At 41.9% G+C, this 21,247-nt stretch overlaps 1 protein-coding gene across 1 annotated transcript in view; it reads right to left on the bottom strand.

Moving 5' to 3' along the window:
- Positions 1–21,247, bottom strand: part of myo16 (myosin XVI) — a 657,504-nt gene that overhangs the window by 152,334 nt on the left and 483,923 nt on the right. Inside the window, exon 27 of the mRNA XM_041198724.1 lies at positions 2,617–2,795. Within this exon, the coding sequence (XP_041054658.1) occupies positions 2,617–2,795 (179 nt within the window). The remainder of the gene's footprint in view (positions 1–2,616; positions 2,796–21,247) is intronic.

Here is a 21,247-nt window from a genome sequence, read left to right as displayed (position 1 = left end):
GGTCCTGGAGTCTTCCAGAGATTTTGTAACTAATTTCCAATCCTTCTAATTAAATGCTCTCATAAAATTAGCCTTTATACCTGTGGATATATTTCATGTGCTATTGACATAATTCTGTTATGTAGTACCTTATCAAATCTTATTTTTTATCTCCTTCCTGCTCATTTTGCACATTTTCCAAGCTGAGTTCATGCTGCCTGCTTTTATCACACTATCTCCTATCTTGTTTCTCTGGCTTCTTGTTCATTCTACATCCTTCAATCTATTTCAACCATTCCCATCTCACTGCCTCATCTTCTCTCTGCCCCTTCCTGAATCACAGAGATAGAGAATAATTGAAGTGAAAGAAGCAAAGGACAATAGAAAATCAAAGTTTTCCAGACTGATAAGATGAAGTAATGAGCCTTTTGTAATGGTCATTGTTGGGCCTGTCCTTACTTAATATATAGATGATAAATATGAATTTAAGAATTGGGGAAAAGTATTGAAATTTTATGATGGCATAAACAATTGGCAGAAAATGAGGAAGCCAAGCTCTGAACCAAAATCAGATGCAAAGATCAAGCACAAACACCAGGAAATATTACAGGAGCAATTTGGATGTTTGCAAGATAAATAAAAGCTTGCTCCTTAATTGTTAAACTTTTTTAAATTGTTAAACGAAGGAGCCTTGATGCGTTGATGCAGTGCATCTCATAGATGGCACACATTGCTGCCAGTGTGCATTAGTGATGAAGCAAGTGAATGTTTAAGTTGGTGAATGAGATGCTGATCAAGCAGGCTGCTTTGTCTTGAATGGTCTTGAATGTAATTGAATGGTCATTGACTGTCAAGGGAAAATGGTTAGATTCCCTCTTGTTGGAGATGGTCATTGTCTGGTACTTGTGTAGCACGAATATTACTTGCCTTTAATCAGCCCAAGCCTGAATGTTGTCCAGATCTTGTTGCATGTGGGCACAGCCTGCTGCAGTATCAGAGAAGTTAAAAACGGTACTGAACATTGTGCGATCATTAGTGTAGTCACCATGGCAGGTTTAACAGTTAAGGAGCAAGTTTTTATTTATCTTGTACACATCCAAATTGCTCCTGTAATATTTCCTGGTGTTTGTGCTTGATCTTTGCATCTGATTTTGGTTCAGAGTTTGGTTTCCTCTTTTTCTGCCAATTGTTTATGCCATCATAAAATTTCAATACTGTTCCCCAATTCTTAAATTCATATTTATCATCTATATATTAAGTAAAGACAGGCCCAACAATGACCATTGCAAAAGGCTCATTACTTCATCTTATCTGTCTGTAAAACTTTGATTTTATAATGGATTGATAAAACTTTGACATTATAATGGAGGGATGTTCATGGATAAAGCAGCTGAAGGTGGTTGAGACTCAGATACTATCCTGAGAAACTCCAGCAGTGATGTCCAGTTACTAAGAAGATTGGCCTCTAACGGCAACAACCAACTTCCTTTGTGCTAGATATAACTCAAATCAGTTTTCCCTGATTACCATTGACTTCAACTTTGCTCCTTGATGCCGCACTCAGTCAAATGCTGCCTTGATGTCAAGGGCAATCGCTCTCACCTCACCTCTGGAATGCAGAACTTCATTCTGTCCGCAAAATTAAATGAAGGAAGATCCTCATCCCTTACAGCAACTAAATCAAAAACATTTTACAATAGTTGGCACAATTTTGTGAATTTCTATTAAGAATGAAATGCAAATTAAAGTAATTCTCTAAGGCCAAATTTGGTGATCTGAAAAGTATCGGAAAAAAATTCTCATGCAATTTTGCTCATATCTCATTGTCCTAATGAGAAACACACATCTTGCAAAGTGTTGTCTCCCACCAAACGATTTCTCTTCAATTTTGGTGCATGCTTGGTGGTGAATAAGAAGATATTGAATATTCTTGGTTTTTTGCTCTTATCCAGTGAGGCAAAGATTAGCATGTTGTAATTCAAGCAGCCTGCCATGCATCCATTCTGCTAGGGCACATTTGATATATCTATTGATAGAACAGTGTGCATGTTTGGGCAGGGGTAGGCAGCACCTGCCTTATATCTCTACATTTGTGTGGATGGATATCCATCCATTTTCTGTGTCAGGTTAATCTGGAATTCTATGAACCAGCCATTGGGATTGCAAGCTTATGAATATTATTTAGTATTTCTCATAAATAAAAAAATGAATCCACTTCTAGGTCATTGTTATCAATTGTATTTATGTATGTAAAATGCTAAAGCAAATCACAAATCTTTTGGACTTAATGGGGCTATTTTCTGAGTTGAGGCTGCTAATAAGGAACCTCTCCCACTGGCTACATATGGCATGGGGATGTTGATGCATTGCTGATGCAATGTAATGAATTTCTGTTCATTGAATTGTGTTCAGAAAGTCAGTTGCTAAGCTAATCAGCTGTGAAGTTAGATGTTGTCCAGAGATTCACAGTATTGCACAAAAATATCTGAGCTTTATTTTCTGTCAGATTTAACATTCAGCAAATCTGCAGTATTTTTAAGGTAAAGTTGATTTGCATGTTGCTATAACAAGATTTCAACTCCTGCTAGATAATTGCAGAAGGACAGATAAATTGGTTAAATGCTAACCCCTCAGTACCTTGCTGTTGATGTCCAGAAACTTCTTTGGTCCTTTGGTTCGAGAAGTAGAACACATATTCTGAGACAGCATCACTGCTTTGGACCCTCTAAGGCTCAGGCAATGATGTAGAGGAATAAGAGAACCAGTCTGGGTCAATTTTGCCTGAAAGAATTGGTGAATAACGACATTTTCACTGGCTGCAAATTCAATAAGAAAAGAGCATTATTATTAATATGTTTCTAAAACTATTCTAAAACTAAAGCATTTGTATGCTGCATTTCCAGTTCAATGTCACTGATCACCTTGAAATGATTATTTCCCTCAAAAAATAATTCTGAGTTTCATGAATAAGATGATTAAACTGACATAATCTAAGGTGCTGCCTTAAATACTCTCTCGTGTTATCTTTTGTTCTGTTGCCAATTACCTTAAATTGGTTAACAATATTTATTCCGTTTGAAACACTTTCTCCTTATTTACCCAATGAAAATCCTTCAAGAGTTTGAACATTTCTATCAAATCCCCCCCGGCCCTTAACCTTCCCTGCTCTAAGGAGAACAACCCAAGCTTCTTCACTCTATTTACAGTAACCATAATTCCTCATCCCTGGAACAATTCCAGTTAATCTCTGCTACACCCTCTCCGAAGCTCAGAAGCCATACTGGTCCTAACCATTTTTTTTATAAAGCTTAAGCATAATTTCCTTTCTTTCGTACTCAATATCTATATTTACAAAGCCCAGGATCTCATATGCTTTACTAGTGGTATTGTTAATGTATTCATTACTCTATTATGCAATGCATTCCAAATCCTAACTGCTTATTGCATAAAAAAGCTTTTCCTCATGTCAACTCTGCTTTTTTTGACAATCACTTCAAATCTGTGTTTCAGTCATTGGAAACAGCTTATTTTTATTTTATATATAAATATGTCTATCAAATCTCCTCTTAGCTTCTCCACTCCATCCACATAACTATAACGCCTCACTCTAGTAAATCCCTGTTGTACCCTCTCTGAAGCCTTCACTTCTTTCCTAAAGTGTTGTGCCCAGGAATGAACACAGTACTCCAGCTGGGGATGAACTAATGTTTTATATAATTTTAGCATAACTTTCTTGCTTTCATCTATTTCTAAAGCCAGGGATTCTTAAATCTTTTCAATTTGTCCTTCCAACTTCAAAGACTTGCACACGTACACCCTAGATCTCTCTAATTTCTATGGGTGCACTCCAATTTAAAATTGATTATCTTGGGTTTTCCTCATTTTTCCTACTAATGAACCACTTCACATAAATGAAGAGGATATTGGTAAAATAGTGGTTAAGTTACTAGTCTAGTAGTTCGTAAATCCTGTAATAATGGTCTTAACACATGAACTCAAATCTTACTAAGGCACCTGGGGAACTTAAATTCAATGAACTAAATAAACCTGGAATTAAAAAAAATATAGCAACAGTGCCCATGAAACTTCCAGATAGTCATAAGAACCCATTTGGTTCACTAATGTCCTTTAGGAAAGGAAATCTGCCATGTGTACCAAGTCTGTCCGACATGTGACTCCATACCTATAGTAATGTGGTTGATACTTAATTGCCCTCTGAGATAGCTGTGTAAACCATTCAGTTGTATTCAAGAAGGTGGTTCACAAGGGCATTAGGGATAAGTAATACTGGCCTTGCCAGCAACACCCACATCTTGTGAATGAATAAAAAAGGCCACTGAGCCCACCTAACTCATCCTTCTATAGCAACCAGCAATTCCTCCATCACAGTATCTACTTCTGGTTAATTATTAAATTAGCCATCACCTGTTTCCTTGTTCAACTAAGTACATCCTCTTTTAGAAACTGTATTTAACACGTTCATAAATTAATGATTTTGCTAATACTTTTGCAATATTTCTAAAATTGTGCCATATTCAACTCCCAATCTTGCTCAGGCTGCAGCCAGATTTTAATTTTGGTCTTGGCATGTGGGTGAAGATAGGAAGGCAATATTCAATTGTCCATTCAATTGTCCACACAGTTCCAAAGAAGAGTCATATTGGACTCTTACTTAATTGTCCATTTCTGGGGGCGATTTTACAGAGCCCGCAGGAGTGAGAAACGTGGTGTGCGAGTGACTGAGTTACATGTAATGCAAAATTTTGATTTCCCATAGGCGGGTTGAGATACAAACATTAAATCAATGGTGTGTTTATAGTATGTCTAGCCTCACAAAACTCACAAAACTTTCCTCCAAAGGACTCCCTACTTGGTCAGACCCACAAGTAAATGCCTTCCAGGCAATACTTCCGTATAGAAAAACAGAATTACCTGTAAAAACTCAGCAGGTCAACTCTTTTCTTCTCCACCGATGCTGCCAGACCTGCTGAGTTTTTCCAGGTAATTCTGTTTTTGTTTTGGATTTCCAGCATCCACAGTTTTTTGTTTTTAATACTTCCTTATAGATGTTCAACTATAAATACCCAGTAATATTACCCAAGGCAAACTGCTGTAGTTTTAATAAAGGCATACCATGTGAACTCTTAAATTCTCTCCCACTCTGCTGTGGAAATCCAAAACTTTAGAACAAAATTGCTTTTTATAGCCTAAGCCTTTTCCGGCTTGACTGGATGGCTGATTCAAAATGCATCTTCTCCCAGCCTAGAACTCACAACCAAATAGCTACAGCTCACAGCCAACAGCTACCAGTTCCAGCTACCTTAAGCTATCTACAGGAACTCTAAAATACCTTTTCCCCCCTTTCATCTCGAGCTTCATTATTCTCACACCTCTTTGAAACTCAAATCCTTTCCAATATGAAATCTTTCATGTTTCTACTTTGTTTCTGCTTTCGGGTTAATAAAATATAATATGTCCTCTTCTGATTACCTATGGAACTCCAGCAAGATGTTACCTCTTGTTACATCTGTTACCTCTGACCTCCCACTGATATTCAAACAAACTCTCAAACTATCTAAAATGCAAATGTTAGATCCAACCTATTCACTTGTGCCTCAAACCTAATGTCTCTTTCTGTTAATGTTTTAAACCCCCAGACAACCTGTCTTCTAGTAATCTTCCCCAGCTTAATTAAATCATCTACACAAACACACACAGACGCACAGCCTTCTTCACAGAATAAGACAATATTCCCCTAAACCATCAAAAAATAACATCCATTCTCAAACATGCCACTGATAAAATTCTGCTCTAATTTCCCTGAGCAGGATTAACACTCAACCGCATAGTATGGGACTGGAGTCACATGCCAGCCAACCTGGGTTCTCTTCTCAAAAGTACATTAACGAACCAATTCAGTTTTTAACAACAATCCAGGAACTTTCATAATTTCCAAGTGCCAACATACAAATGATTGAATTTATGAAATAAATCAATTTATGAAATTGCTACAGTGGGAAATAACTTCTAGCATGCAAGTCCAATATCGTAACCATGAGACTAATGGAGCTTGTAAGTGTCATCACACAGCAACCTACTAACTGTGCTGGATTCATATGAAAATACTACCTTTTCCTACGTTTGTTTTAATCAACAGTATCAGAAAATTTTCTCTCTGAAACTTGCAGAACACATCAACCCAAGCTTATGTTGGGGAAAATTATTAAGAGTGCAATAACTGTTGAAATTAAAATAGGAAAGATCAAACAAATGTGTTTGTGAATATTACTTAGGATTAGAAGTATTCATTTTCAGTTCGCTGTTTGCCCGCAACAATTTTGCACTGAACTGAAGCAAGCTCTATTAATTAAAAATGGATGCTTTTAAAAATGATTGCCCTTAGGGTGGAATTTTCCATGCCTGCTGGCATTGGGCATGATCGGTGGCATGAGTGGACAATATGGCGCGATCGGTTTTACGATGGCGGGAAGCCAGTTTGTGATTGTCCGCTCAGTCCGCCAATGGCAAGCCACGTTTCCCATCATTGGACATTGGGAAGCTCATTGTAATACATCAGCATATCATTATCAGGCCAGCCCGCCGGAATTATCCCTCCCCCCCACCACTGCCGGATCATCCGTCAAAGTAAGCATGCTTTCCCAACAGCACATAAAAGGCGTGCACTTGGCGGTCTGCACTTTATGGGAAACTCAGGGGTGAGTACACAGTAAAATTGTGTAGTGCTTGTCAGGGTCGCCTGTTGGACTTCAAGCTTCAGCAGCATCGGGGAGTCAGGTTAAGAACAGCCCTGCCATTGAGGTGACTCGAGGCGGTGTGGGGTGGGGGGGTGGTGGGGGGTGCAGTTAAGGGCAGCCCTTGTGAACTAGCTGTATGCCTGAAAACCCACACAGTGCAAAGAAGATAGAGGAGAGCGTGAATCAGCAGCAACTTCAAGAAGAAGGGGAGGCTGGGGTTCCCACGTTTGCTGCCCAAGAGCCACAGTGAACTGTTGCAGGCTGGCCTCTAGTGACACCCAGGGTCTATAGATGCCGCCTTTCATTCCTGCAGATGACTGACAACCAGTGTCACTGAAGACTGTGCATATCTAGGGAACTGATTGGTCACATCTGCCAGCTACTGCAGAATTTGGTGCCAAGGGGACATGGAGGGCATCCACTGCCAGTGGCTGTGAAAGTGACCGCGGCACTCAATTTCTACACCAGTGGCTCCTTTCAAGACTCCACAGGTGACCTCTGTGGAATCTCACAATCCATCACCCACACATGCATCCATGAGGTCACGGATGCCATTTTCACGAGGGCACACAACTTTATGCATTTTGCCTGGGATCAGGACGGGCAGATCTCAGGTTTCCCAAAGGTTCATGGTGCGATCGACTGCACTCATGCGGCACTCAGGTCTCCATCGCTACACACAATGGACCACATCAACTGCAAGCAGTTCCATTTGCTGAATGTGCAGCTGGTGTGCGACCACCAGAAATGCATCCTGCAGGTGTGTGCATGGTTTCCAGGAAGTGTGCATGATGCCTACTTCCTCAGATCCCTGAAGTCTTCCAGGGTCCACAGAAGCTGCAGGGTTGTCTCCTTGGGGACAAGGTCTACCCACAGAGGCTGTGGCTGATGACACCTGTGTGGTGGCCTCAGAGTGCAGCACAGTGATGCTATAATGAGGTTCATGCTGTAGCTCACAACTTGGTGGAGCAGAACATCAGGATGCTGAAGATAAGGTTCCAGTGCCTGGACCAGTCTAGTGGAGCCCTGCAATATAGTCTGCAGAGGATGTCACGCATCGTTGTTGTCTGCTGCGCTCTTTACAACCTCGCGCTCCAGTGAGGAGACGAGCTGGTTAAGGGGGAGATGGAGTAGCTACATGTCTCCTCCAATAATGAGGACGCTGACAGGGATGAGGGTGAGGAGGTCCTCAGAGGCGACGATGATGAGGATGAGGCCCTCGGACTGGCTAGGTGAGGCAGGAGCACACGGGAAGCCCTCATAGCTGCTAGATTTGTGGAGGATAATAATGACATGACTCCTCACATCGCAATTGTGAATGTTTGACTCCAGTCTGGCTTACGGCAGCGCGAATACCCTTTGTGGGAATGATCCTGTCATGGAGATTCAGTGGAGGCCTTGATAGCCGCTCGATGATGACATGCAGTGAGGACACTCCATAAATATTCATATAGCCTCTGAGAATGTCTGACTCCTGTCTAAGCAAGGGTCCTGGCCTGCTTTCGGGGTCCTGCTGTGTGGCAGTGGCACCCTTCTCGGCCTGTAGAGCCAGAGCTACTGAGGTCAGAGAAAGAGGGGAGTAGGATGGGCCAGACACTCTTGGAGTCACCTGGATAGATGGGCCCAGGGTGTGCACCCGCTAATCCTCCTCTCTATAAATGCCTGGGGGCCCCAGGTTGACTACTTGAGGAGCAGGGGTAGCTGGGATGAGAACGAGGTGCCCGGCTCCCCTCTTGCATACACACTGTTGGAGGCCAAATATGGCATCAGCAATGCAGTTGAGCCCGTGCAGCAGTGCAGGAGTGAAGTTCTCAACCAAGATCTCCATGGCAGCTACCATTCTACCAGTGTTGACCTTGGTGCATTGGCATGCCGATGCTATCACCTCAGACTGAAGGCAGACAGACTCCTCCATCGTGCCTTGCAATCTGAGGAGTGCAGCAGGCATCCCTTCCTGATGTTCCCTAACTTATCTTTGCAGCTCCAGCAACTGTGACATGACCGAGTTCAGAGGCTCATCATCTGACTTGGACTCAGCAAATTTCTGGCCTCCAGCAGTCTTCTGAGTGCTGGACACCTGGGAAGTCCCTGTCACCGCCTGCTGTGGAGGGTGCGGGTGAGCGCTGAGATGGGACTTCAGGGAGGGTGCCTCCAGATTCCTCTCCAAAGGTTTCTTCACAGCTTGATTGGAGGCCCTGGATCGTGGACTCCGCTGGCTATTTGGCAGATGTGCCTGCAGAAGCAAGGGATAATTAATGCATGACAGTGGCCTGTTAAACAGGACACATCACGCACAACCTGGCTGTCTGATGGATATTACACTGCTGGACCCTCACTTGGTAGAGCACTGCCGACCTCACCATCAGCACAGGACCGGTCCAGATCCTCGCTGGCCAGCTAGGTGGCTGTTTGATGTCTTAAGTCTGTGAGGACTTTGATTTCGGGCATACCGCCACCGGCCCGCGACCTCTCTCTCCTGCTATGTGCCAGCTGTCCTGCAAGAATAGAGATGGAGAAAGTGTGAGCAGGATGCCTGCCAGGCCAGATGATAACTATAGCTGGCCTGTGTAGGTGGTGGTCCCATGGACAATTCCGGTGAGTATTAGAGAGTGAATGGTGGTGTCCCCTGAGCTGCTAGTGAGTGAGGGCCCTGTGGATGTGTGATGGGTTTGTGAGTGTGTGAGTTGAGAGAGATGAGAAGAGTGACTTACCCTGGCAGAACAAAGGAGATCATTTATCCTATTTTAGCACTGGGTGGCTGTCCTTTTTTGCAGGGCATTGCCGCTGACCACCACTGCCATCATCTCCCATCCTGCGGCCACAGCAGACGTAAAGGACTTCCTGGTGGGCCTCCACGGTATCCAAATGTGCTCGAGGAATGCGTCACTGAACCTGGGGGCTGCAGTCTTCTTCAGTTTCAGGGACATGTCTTCCATGCCGCAGAGGTGGTCTGGAAGCACTGAGACATGTGCCTGCAGCTGGACTTTAACTATGGTGCCTAGCGTAATGTAGCGGCGGGGTGATTCCGGTTGGTGAATGAGAGCCTGCCCACCATGGAAACGGCATATTTCCTCGGAGTGCTTAAATAATGTGGCGGGTTTGAGATGACACAGCGTGAAAACCCACCATCATGGCTGGTGGGAAAAATGTCATTGTACACACCCACTCCCACACTTAGTGCAAAGTTGAGACGATTCTGCCCTTAGTATTTTGTTAAAAGTTTTTTCCCCTTCACAAATATAACTATTTTCTCACAAAATAAATCAACCTGTCTGTCACATGATACCTGCGCATAAATATCCATCATTTGTGTTCTATAGTAAGATAATTGCATAGATTTTGTGGTTCCCTGTATTGTACAGATTTAGTGTAAACCTAATGTATTGCAAGGCCACCATTTATTCAGTTTGCTTTGTTTTGCAAAATTTAGGATTTTTGCTTTTAAATTCTTACTGCAAACTTTGTTTGTGTTTGTGTCCATATTATGGATTCCCCAAAAAGATTAATTTACTTCCTTGGTGGTTTAGCTTTGTTAAAGTGACAAGTAAGGCAGTCACATAGATCAGGAAGGCCCGGGTATAGACTGGATTGGCTGATCTCAAAAGCCTAGTTGTCATTTTATGTGGGATTATGGGTGCAAATGTTTGTTTTATAACAATTAAGTATTGAGGGGATTTAAGTGTATTGAAGGGGCTTTCATGAATGAACGTGTTTTTTTCATGGAGTGCGGCCTGTTTTAGATACTTAGAATTTTATTTTATTTTATCGCGACAACTTTCTGAGTTCTGCCCCTGGTGGATACTGGGTAAATTGGCATAGAGATGCAAGGGAAAAGGGTGGGGAGGGGTGAGGGCTAGAGGGCCGACTTTGAGCAAAACAACTGTGTTGAAGTCCCAGAGAACTGAGGTGGGCCTTTAACTACCCCATTTAAGAAATAGGCAGCCCCCGGGGCCTCCTCTGTTCGATGACTGGGGTGGCAGGCCCAACTCTATTCTACACCTGGAAAAACTCAGCAGGTCTGGCAGCATCGGCGGAGAAGAAAAGAGTTGACGTTTCGAGTCCTCATGACCCTCTAAACGTCAACTCTTTTCTTCTCCGCCGATGCTGCCAGACCTGCTGAGTTTTTCCAGGTAATTCTGTTTTTGTTTTGGATTTCCAGCATCCGCAGTTTTTTTGTTTTTTTTGTTTTTTTTTTTGTTTTGTTTTTTTTTCTATTCTGCACCTGCCTCCCTGAAACAAAAATCACACCACTCAAGGTACTTTTTCTTGAAGTAGGTGCACCTAACTGGGAAGTTGCCTAACTGGAGCTACCCACCTCTAAGCTGAAAATCCAGCCCAACATTTCAGCTCTGTGACTTTTCATCAGAATTGGGAAAAGTCAGGAGTGCAATAGGCTTCAAGCAAGCAGCAAGGACAAAAGGGAAGGTCTGTGATAGGGTGAAAGACAGTAGAGATTTAATGACAGAAAGTTAGTTTTTCAGGGAAAAGGATAATGGTGATGAGGCAAGAGAAGAAACTAAGGTCTGGATTTTCAGCATGATGCAAAGTCGCTCCATCATGGTGAAAATGCCTGATGAGCCTGGAAATCCTAAATCCCACTCCAGAACTCAGCATTTCCCATTTTCGAGGGGGCGGGCTGGAGTTGGTCCAGGGTTTGCACATGCACAGTTTTTCAGAGGCAGCTGGCCATTTAAGACATCAGCTGCATCCACTGAAGTGTCATTTTGGTAGGTCAGGAGTGTGAAACTTGGCTTGTGCAGCTTAGACCAGGTAAGAGCTGGTCTAAACTTGGTTGATTCATTTGGAGAGGCAGTTACCCCTTTGGAGAGGTAAGTTACCCCTTTGCATATGGACCCGGGAAACCTTTGGGAGAGGCGCGGTACCTTTGGGATTGTTCAAAGTAAACATCATTGTGTGTAAGACATGCATAAATTCATTGGAACTGTCACGCTGTCAAAGAACTCAAAGCTGTCAAAGAATTGTTCAAGAACTGTCACACTATCAAAGTACTGTCAAGTTGTCAAATAACTGTCAAGCTGTCAACAAAGTATTTACGCTGTCAAAGGACTGTCAAGCTATCTAAGAGCTGTCAAAGCTGATTGGAACTGCCAAAGCTGTCAAGGGATTTAACTCTGCTGGGCTTTAAATTAAAAAAAAAAGTGTTTAGTTCTTTATATTCTTTATATTCATTCTCATAGACTCATAGACATTTATAGCACAGAAGGAGACCATTTGGCCCATCCTGTCCACACTGGTCAACAAAAATCTGACTACACTTATCCCATTTCCCAGTGCTTGGCCCATAGCCCTGGAGGCTATGGCAACACAAGTGAATATCTAAATACTTCTTAAATGTTATAAGAGTTTCTGACTCAAGCACCCTTTCAGGCAGGGAGTTCAAGGCTCCCACCACCCTCTGGGTGAAAATAATTCCCCTTTTAGCTTTCCACCTCTTACCTTAAATCCATGCCCCCTGGTTATTGATCCCTTTACTAATGGAAAAAGTGCCTTCCTATGCACCCTATCTATGACCCTCATAATCTTATACACCTCCATCAGGTCCCCTCTCAACCTTCCAATCTTTCTTCATTGCTCAGACCCTCCAGCCCAGGCAGCATCCTGGTAAATCTCTTCTGCACCCTCTCCAGGGCTATCATATCCTTCCTATAATGTGGTGACCAGAACTGCATACAGTGCTCCAATTGTACTGGCCTAACCAGTGTTTTATACCGTTCCAGCATAACCTCCTTGCTCTTGTGTTCTATGCCTCAGCTAATAAAGGCAAGTATCCCCTTTGCCTTCTTAACCACCTTATATACCTGCCCTGCTACCTTCAGGGATCTGTGGATATGCACACCAAAGTCCCTCTGGTTTTCAGTACTTTCCAAGATCCTACCATTGATAGTGTAATCCCTTGCCTTGTTAGTCCTCCTCAACTGCATTACCTCATACTTTTCCAGGTTGAATTGCATTTGCCACTGCTCTGCCCACATGACCAGTCCATTGGTATCCTCCCGCAGTTTATGGCTATCCTCCTCACTATTTACCACCCTACAAATTTTTGTGTCATCTGCTTCTTGATCATGCCCCCTACATTTAAATCCAAATCATTTATTTATACCACAAACAGCAATGGCCCCAGCACCGAGCCTTGCGGAACCCCATTGGAAACAGACTTCCAATCACAGAGACATCCCTCTACGATCACCCTCTGCTTCCTGCCTCTCAGCCAATTTTGGATCTAACATACCACTTTGCCTTGGATCCCATGGGCTCTAACTTTCTTGACCAGTCTGTCATGAGGGAACTTATCAAAAGCCTTGCTGACGTCCATGTAGACCACATCAAATGCATTACCCTCATCAACATTCCTGGTTACACCCACAAAAAATTTGATCAAATTTTTCAAACATGACCTTCTCTTATCAAATCTATGCTGACTATCTCTGATTAACCCGTGTCTTTCCAAGTGCAGATATATTCTGTCCCTCAGAATTCTTTATAGTATCTTCCCACCACTGAAGTTGGACTGACTGGCCTGTAATTTCCTGGTCTGCCCCTTCATCCCCTTTTTAATAATGGGACAAAGTTAGCAGTCCTCTGGCACCTCACCTGTGGCCAGAGGGGATTTGAGAATTCCTGCCAGGGCCCCTGATATCCCTTCCCTTGCCTCCCTCAACAGCCTGGGGTACACCTCATCTGGGCCTGCGGATTCATCCACTTTTAAGGCTGCTAAGCCCGCTAGTACCTCCTCTCTCACTATGTTAATTTCCTTCAATATTTCACAGATCTCCACCCTGATGTCTATGCCTGCATTGTCTTTTTCCATTGTGAAGACTGAAGCAAAGTATTCATTGAGGACTGTACCCATGTCTTCCGTATCCACACAAATTACTTCCATGATCCCTAATTGGCCCTATTCTTCCCCTAGTTATTCTCTTGCTCTTTATATATTTACAAAAACATGTTGGGTTTTCCTTTATTTTACCCACCAATGCTTTCTTATGCCTTCTCTTAGCTTTCCTAATTTCCTTTTTAAGTTCCCCCCTGCACTCCAGGTGCCTGCCATAAAATTCTCTTTTTTTCTTTATTCCTAACCTTTATGTCCCTTGACATCCAAGATTCTCCAGACTTGGTTCCCTCACAATTTGTCTTTATAGGAACATATTTGCCCTGTACTCTCGTTATTTCCTCCTTGAATGCCTCCCACTGTTCTGACAGTTTTATCTCCAAGTAGCTGCTCCCAGTCCACTTGGGCCGAATCATATCTCACCTTAGTAAAATTAGCCTTTCCCCAGTTTTGAACTATTATTCCTAGCCCAATTTTATCCTTGTCCATAACTATCCTAAATCTAACTAAGTTATGGTCACTATCTCCAAAATGCTCCCCGACTGATACGCCTGTGCTCATTTCCGAATATTAGGAACTGCTCAGGGTTTCACCAAAACCACAATATTCCATCAGTTGTGTTACTTTCACCACATAGGTAGCAATTGTCTCACCCGAGGTTCTATTCTGTGAATTGAACCTTAACTTCTGCATTCTGACTGAGCGCTTGGGTTGAAAATGTCCCTAAATGAGGTCTACTAGTTCACTGAAAGTCTTCAAATCTGGGGCACTGGGGATCATGAAGCTTCAAATTAAACTGTAGGTCTTGCTCCCACAAGTACTCAAGAAAATCGCTCTCCTCTTTTCCTCCCCCATGATTTTGCTTTTTGAAAGAAGAATGCAAGACATTCTATATGTTGAAACCAATTATCTGTGGTTGGCTCAAAGGGATCAAATCTGCCAAACTGTGGCATTTCAGATGAGTATATATATTTTTATTTTTAATGAAGTTAGATACTCGCAATCACTGGGCAAGGTACAGCATCAAATCTGCTTTATCCTCATTGCCAGTTTGTTATGGAGTTGAAATTCAGACAACTTTTCTTCGTGGAAACATTTAACTTTATTTACAAGAAAGTTGCAGTGGCTAAATGTGTGCATCAAACTCCATAACGAAAGAAGAACTCTCTTCTAGGGGTTCCCTGCACTGCTAACATTTTGGTTTATACAGATCTTGTGATCTTACAACACAGGTTATTCTTAAAGCTACAATCCTACGTTTCCTAAAACGATAATTACTACAGTTCCCAGATGCAATTTCTCCCTTCAATAGTCATTGTGGGCTAGATTTAATGGCCTCCCACCGGTGTATTTGAAAGCAGGGGGTTCGTAAAAATAAAGTTCCGACTGCCTTCCCGCCCACCTCCGACCTGCCTTGCATTTTACAGTGGGTGGGGAAGGCATCAGGCAGCTCCCCCACCTTTGGGCATATTGAGGCCCTTAAGTGGCCAATTAATGCTTTCACTCTGCTTTTGGGCAAGAAGTGTATGCATCTGAAGTACCTCTGTCTCCAAGATCATATCCCCCCACCTTTAAGCCTCTCCCTCTGGCCTTTCAAATCTGGCCCCCCTCACCTGCCTCACTGGGGTCTGCCAGCCAGGCCTATCCAAAACCCTGGAGTTACTTTGAATTCCAGACTCCATCACTTCTTATTTGGGACTGACTCTTGTCCCAGTGGTGGCCATTGTTCGAACCTGGTGTTGTTAGAACTATAGAGCTGCTGACCAATCAGATTGGTCGGCAGCACTCTGAGGTGGGAACTCCTAGATGGGGGCAGAAGTGTCACGACTCACTGGGGATAGGTCGCTGTAATATCAGCCCCACTGTTCCCCAAGCCATGACAAATGTGAAAAGTTTGACCAAACCACTAGATTTCCCCAATTCTGCCTAACTATTTAATTTAAGTTAACAGAATACAAGCACCAGGTTTGTAAATTTAATAAGTAAATAACCGCTTATTGAAGAAACTGTCATTGACCAGTGGCAAAATAAAGAAAATGAACTGATAATTTCTAACCCTAACTCTACTCCTTCTTAAATCCCTATGCTCACACATACAAGACACATAATACACACAAAAGCATGGATTTTAAGGGTGGGATAAAATAGTTCAATAGCACCAATTCGGGGGTACAGGGGTTCGATGGGTTGATTTTGATTGATGTTATCCAAATTCCTTTCAGTTCTTGTTAATAACATGAGGTGGTCTTCCAGCACTTTCAGTATTTAGTTCACTGGTTGAGCACCTGCCTTTCAATGTCTCAAACATTGGTTTTCACTTTTTGCTATTTACAGGGGTTTCCTCAGAGAGAGAGAACAGATTATAGAGATATGGGGAAAAGAGATTTTAGATGTTTCCTCTTTGCAGGAAGGAGTTTTTTTCTGCACTGCTATTACACAAAACTTTGGTCACCTGGTCAGGATCCAATTAAAATGCTGGTGTCAAGCAGCTCCCTAAGTCCAGGACTCTTTTCTGGCACCATCCTGTCTTTCGTGGCACACTCTATTTCAGGACTGCAACATTGTATATATCTCTCGTCCTGTTCCAGTGTACATGCCCTTTAAATGCAGCCATCATAATTCTAATCAACGGTCCAACAGAAAATAAAAAGATATGTTCTTTACAACGATCCAACACAAATAAAAAGATATATTCCTTACAGAAGTCTCACCCTGAAAAAATAAAGGCTGCCCCCAAAGTAAAATGGCTGTGGGTCAGCCAGTTTTTGGGTGGGTGATCTCATGCCTGACTTTCCAGTCGGGATGGGGTGGGGCGGGAAATATGGTGCCAGTAAAATCCAGCCCAGTGTCTCTCTGACCTTGACTGTCGAGTTAACAAAAGCCAACCACTCTTCAAATTCACAGAGACTCTTTACTTCAGCCTGAATATGATTGTTGGTGTGAAGAAATGACTGAGATATTTTTCTTACTATTGATAGCAGTTTTAAGTAAAGAAACCATTCAATAAGCTGAAGAAATAAAAGTTAACTTTTACACTTTCTCTATCAATTTGAAAGACTCGCCTCCTTAGCCGTTTCTATTTGTGCTTGCCAAATTGAAACTGAAGATCCTTAATTTGTCTTGAACTCTCGCTACCAATTCAACCTTTCTTCTGTCACATGACTAAAATACAACCTACAAGATAAAAACTAACAAATGCCTCTCTTATGTATGGTACTGTAGTGGTTATAATACTGAGCTTAAATCCTAGAAGTTGTGAGTTCAAATGCCACCATGGTAATTTGAAAATTGAATTCTGGAAATCTGGTAATTTGTGGACCAGTGTGCTACCATGTCAATGGCATGGAGGTGGTATTCTTTCAACTTCTTCCATACCTAATTTTTAATATATTATTTAGAGGTCTTTTTTGTTTCTACTGGTAATGCACACCTGCACATTACCTTGATATTGGTGCACATAAAATTCATTCCACACTTTGGCAGGAAAAAATTAAAGGGAAAATTGAGAAAGGAGAAAAACATAGCAAGGATCAATATGTGAAATGATGTCTAACTCCCAACTAGATTACTGTGAACACAACTTGCACTTTGTATTATTGTATTTGGCTGAAAATAGGAGTAGGAGCGAAAGTGTCCAGAAGAGGGTATCATATGGAATAAGACTTCAGTTGTAATTGAAAGGATTAGAAATACTGGATAAATACTTCTAGCTGTTCCACTGTCACATAAAAATATCAATTATACTCAATGACACAGACAGACGCACCATTATAATACTTCATACAAATCAATACTTTAAACTTGAACCTAAAGGGCAATTCTTCAGTCATTTTCCTTGTCAAAGTCACAATCAAATGAGAAATTTATCTAGCTTTTTTTAAAATCAAACTTTTTTTTAATATTTATTCTTGGGATCTGGTTGTTGCAGGCAAGGCCACATTTTTTCCTGACTATCTTTATTATTCTGAGAAGGTGGTGATAGATATTATTTTTGAATCACTGCAGTGTTTATGGTGATGGTGCTCCCACAATGCCATGAGGTAGGAAACGGCAGGAATTTGACATAGCAAAGTTGAAGGCACTCTGATATATATCTGACAAGATAGTATGCAAGCTAACTTAGATGCGATGACATTCCTATAAAAATTCTGTTCTTTTTCTTGGTGGTGGAGTTTGTAGTGGAGGAACATGTGGTCGAAGTAACCATGGTGAGTTGGTGCAGTGCTTTCTGCAAATCGCACATATTGCTGCTGTAGTGACCTTTGGTGGAGGAGGTTGATTTTGAGTCCAGCGATAAATGCAATCAAATAAACTGCTGTCTTGAATGGTGTTGAGCTTATTGAATGTTGCTGAGGATGTAGCCATCAAGGTGAGAGCAGCATATTCCATCATAACCGATTTGAACCTTGTAGATCATGGTTAGTGGAAAAGAGAACAGAGTGTCCATTAACACCAATGTGTCAGCCAATGAGTTGGAGGTTGGATAGGACTTAACACCAGGAAACAAATTGTTTATATTACACTAGTGTCTATTTAAATAGTGCACCACAGCAACAACCTAGAGTCTTTAAAAAGGTCTCTACAAACTACAGCAAACTGTGTGGAGGATAGTTATACACATATTATATGTATAAAATCAATCTCAGCCACTTACAACAGTATGATTTTGAGGTGTGCTTGACAGGGAAATTACCCCATTATTTCCATTCTGGCTGGGAGAAATGGTGTCACTATATGTAGCCAAAAGAGAAGCATGAGGGATGATGGGCAGAAAAATCAGAAAAATTACTCTCGGCGCGTGTGCACGTGCATGACCAACTGAGTGTAAAATGGCTCGCCTCACTTGCACTCCTCCCCCCGCTCGCACAGGCAGCGCTCAGCACTGCCACTTCTGTTTCATTCTGGACGGGCCTTAACTGGCCCATGAGCGTGAAATTGCCTTCCAGGCCAGATCGCAGCTGGCGGTCAGCTTGCCGACTGCCCCGACCCACCCCCTGCCAAGCCCACACGGCAAGGACAAAACTCTGCCCGATAATTTCTTTTTTCAGGATTCTGAAATGACTAGATCATGTAGGCCATGCCAAACTATTTCATCATGTCTGGAAAAGTAGATCCAGAAGCCAGCCTGGGCTCGAAGAGAGCTAATTTCGTAGCTAATCTGTGGAAAAAAATATTTCATTGAATGAGTGGATATCTATGGAAATGCTGGAAGCAGTTAGCATTGATTAATTTAAATGCAAATGAGATAGATTTAGGATACATTAAAAGGGTGATTTGAGATGCCATAAGTATAGCATGCTTGAGAGGAACAGGTGACTTTAGACCTATGGTTCTAAAGCTTTCCAGCACTGGCATTTTCATTATGTCATGTCTAGATCTGTGGTAGACTAATTGATAGAGATTGAAAGCTATGATTAGTTAACACATCCATTCTCAATGTATCATGCAACTATCAGGATGGTAGAAGGTGAACTAGATGGAGCTAGTTGAAAAGATTTGAAAAGACAGGAAGCTAGGAAAAGGTGGTGCAGTAGCTCTGTTAATTAAGGATGTCATTAATAAAATGGTAAGAGATGATGTTAGTGTGAAAAAGCAAGATGTTGAAATGGTTTTGGTAGAGATAGGAAAAAGGAAAGGTAAGAGGTCACTTGTGGGAGTAGTTTAAACCACCCAACAGTAGTTATGCCATCGGACATAGTATACAGAAGAAATAAATAGGGCCTGTAAGAAAGATGACTTTAACTTACACGTAGATTGGGTGAATCAGATTAACAAAGATTAACAGATGAACAAATGGGTTCATAGGGTGTATTCCGGACAATTCCTTAGAGCGTTATGTTCAAGAGCAAACCAGGGAGCAGGTTATTCTAGACCTGGTAATGAGCAATGAGACAGAATTAATTAATAACCTCATGGTAATGGGGCCTCTAGGTGACAGTGATCATAACGTGATAGAATTTTATGTTCAGCTTGAAGCTGTAATAATTATGATTTTATTTAGTGTGCAATGTACCTTTAAGAATAAAACTTTTAAAGAAAATCACATGATCTGTGACCAATAGGAGAGTAGCAAGGGCTATCTCAGCAGTCAGGGTGCAAATAGAGTTGAAGCTGAATGCACACGTTTCTTTGCTGCTGAGTATATTGTAAGTAAACTTAAAATTTCCACCCAAGAAGTGCCTGCTGATCAATTCTATCATTAATAGTACAACTTGGCCACCCTACAACAAACTGACGATGAGGCTAAAACAGGATTAAACAGAAGAAATCAAGTTAGAAACAAAATGGCACTGTACCTCACCCAGTGATTGTAAGGAGCAAGCTCTGTTAGAATTGAAGAAGGTATCCTCTCTCAAAATGTCACAATTTGGGAGAATTGATCCTTTTGAACAGCCACAGGTGAACGTCTCATGTTCTTTTTTCAAGCGAATGAATTACAGGAGAAAAGAGGAGGTTAGTGATTCTCTTGAGTACTTGTGGAAGCAAAACCTACAGTCTGATTTGAAGCTTGATGGCACCCAGTGCCCCAGATTCAAAAGATTTTGATGAATTATTGGACCTCATGAATGGTCACTTTCAACCAAAGCCCTCAGTCACAATGCACAGGCTCAGGTTTAATTTATGAAACAGAGCACCAGATGAAACAATTGCATGCTGCTACGTGGCAAATCTGAAGCAGCTAACAGAATATTGTGAGTTTGGTACGGCACTGAATGACATGTGCAGAGATCATTTAGTGTGTGGTATGAAAGATGACACTACTTGGAAAAGATTATTGTCCGAATTGAATCTAGGATTTCAAGAAGGCACTAGCGATAGCATTGGCCATGGGAAGCACAGTAAGAGATTCAAAAGCCATGCAGGGTGCACAAAATGGTGCCGTCCTCCACATCAGGCGGGAAACCTCAGCCGAAAGAGGCACGAAAAAGTGAGACTCTGCTGAGAAGCTAGCTGAAGAATAAAGAAAAGTAACTTAGCAGCAAAATCAAAGAATAATTTTAGTAGAGGTGGAAACAGTCAGTCTTTTAGTGGTTGGCAGTTTAAAAAAATTGAATACTAACATTGTCACAGAAATTGACATATAATGAGGCAGTGCAAGGAAAGATTCAAGCAGGCTTGTAAACAAAAGAAGAAACCCAATGAAATCTACAATATAAAAGAGCCTAAAACGACAAATTCAGACATTTACTTGGTGTTTATTCTGAAAGTTAGAAAGACAGAACCAATCTTTGTCACAGTGAAAGTAAACGGCAAACCTGTTAGAATGTAAGTTAGAGTGGAAGAATTTCCACTGCTGTAATTGGGGAACATATCTTCACATATATGAATAACGGTGAACATCAATTAAATTTGGAAGAAACAGATGTCAAGCTAAAAACATACAGGTGAAAACATTCAGGTAAAAGGCATAAGCAGAATAAGTGTCCATTATGGAAGCCAATCTGCAGGGCTATCCTTGATGGTGGTAGCAGGTGAAGGGCCAAGCCTCCTGGGGCAAAATTGGTTAAAGGAGAATGGACCATAATTTTCCAGTTGAGAACAAGTGGGCTACCAGAGCTATTTAGAAAGTACACAACTGTCTTTAAGGATGAACTGGGGAAAATCCAGGGCCTGCAAGCCAAGATCCAGAAGCAACCTTTCACTGCATGAGGGTGAGACTGGT

The sequence above is a fragment of the Carcharodon carcharias genome, chromosome 11 (assembly GCF_017639515.1).
Source record: "Carcharodon carcharias isolate sCarCar2 chromosome 11, sCarCar2.pri, whole genome shotgun sequence".
NCBI classification, from domain to species: Eukaryota; Metazoa; Chordata; class Chondrichthyes; order Lamniformes; family Lamnidae; genus Carcharodon; species Carcharodon carcharias.
The sequence above is the reverse complement of the archived record's forward strand: the minus strand, read 5'-3'. Positions and strand labels throughout refer to the sequence as shown.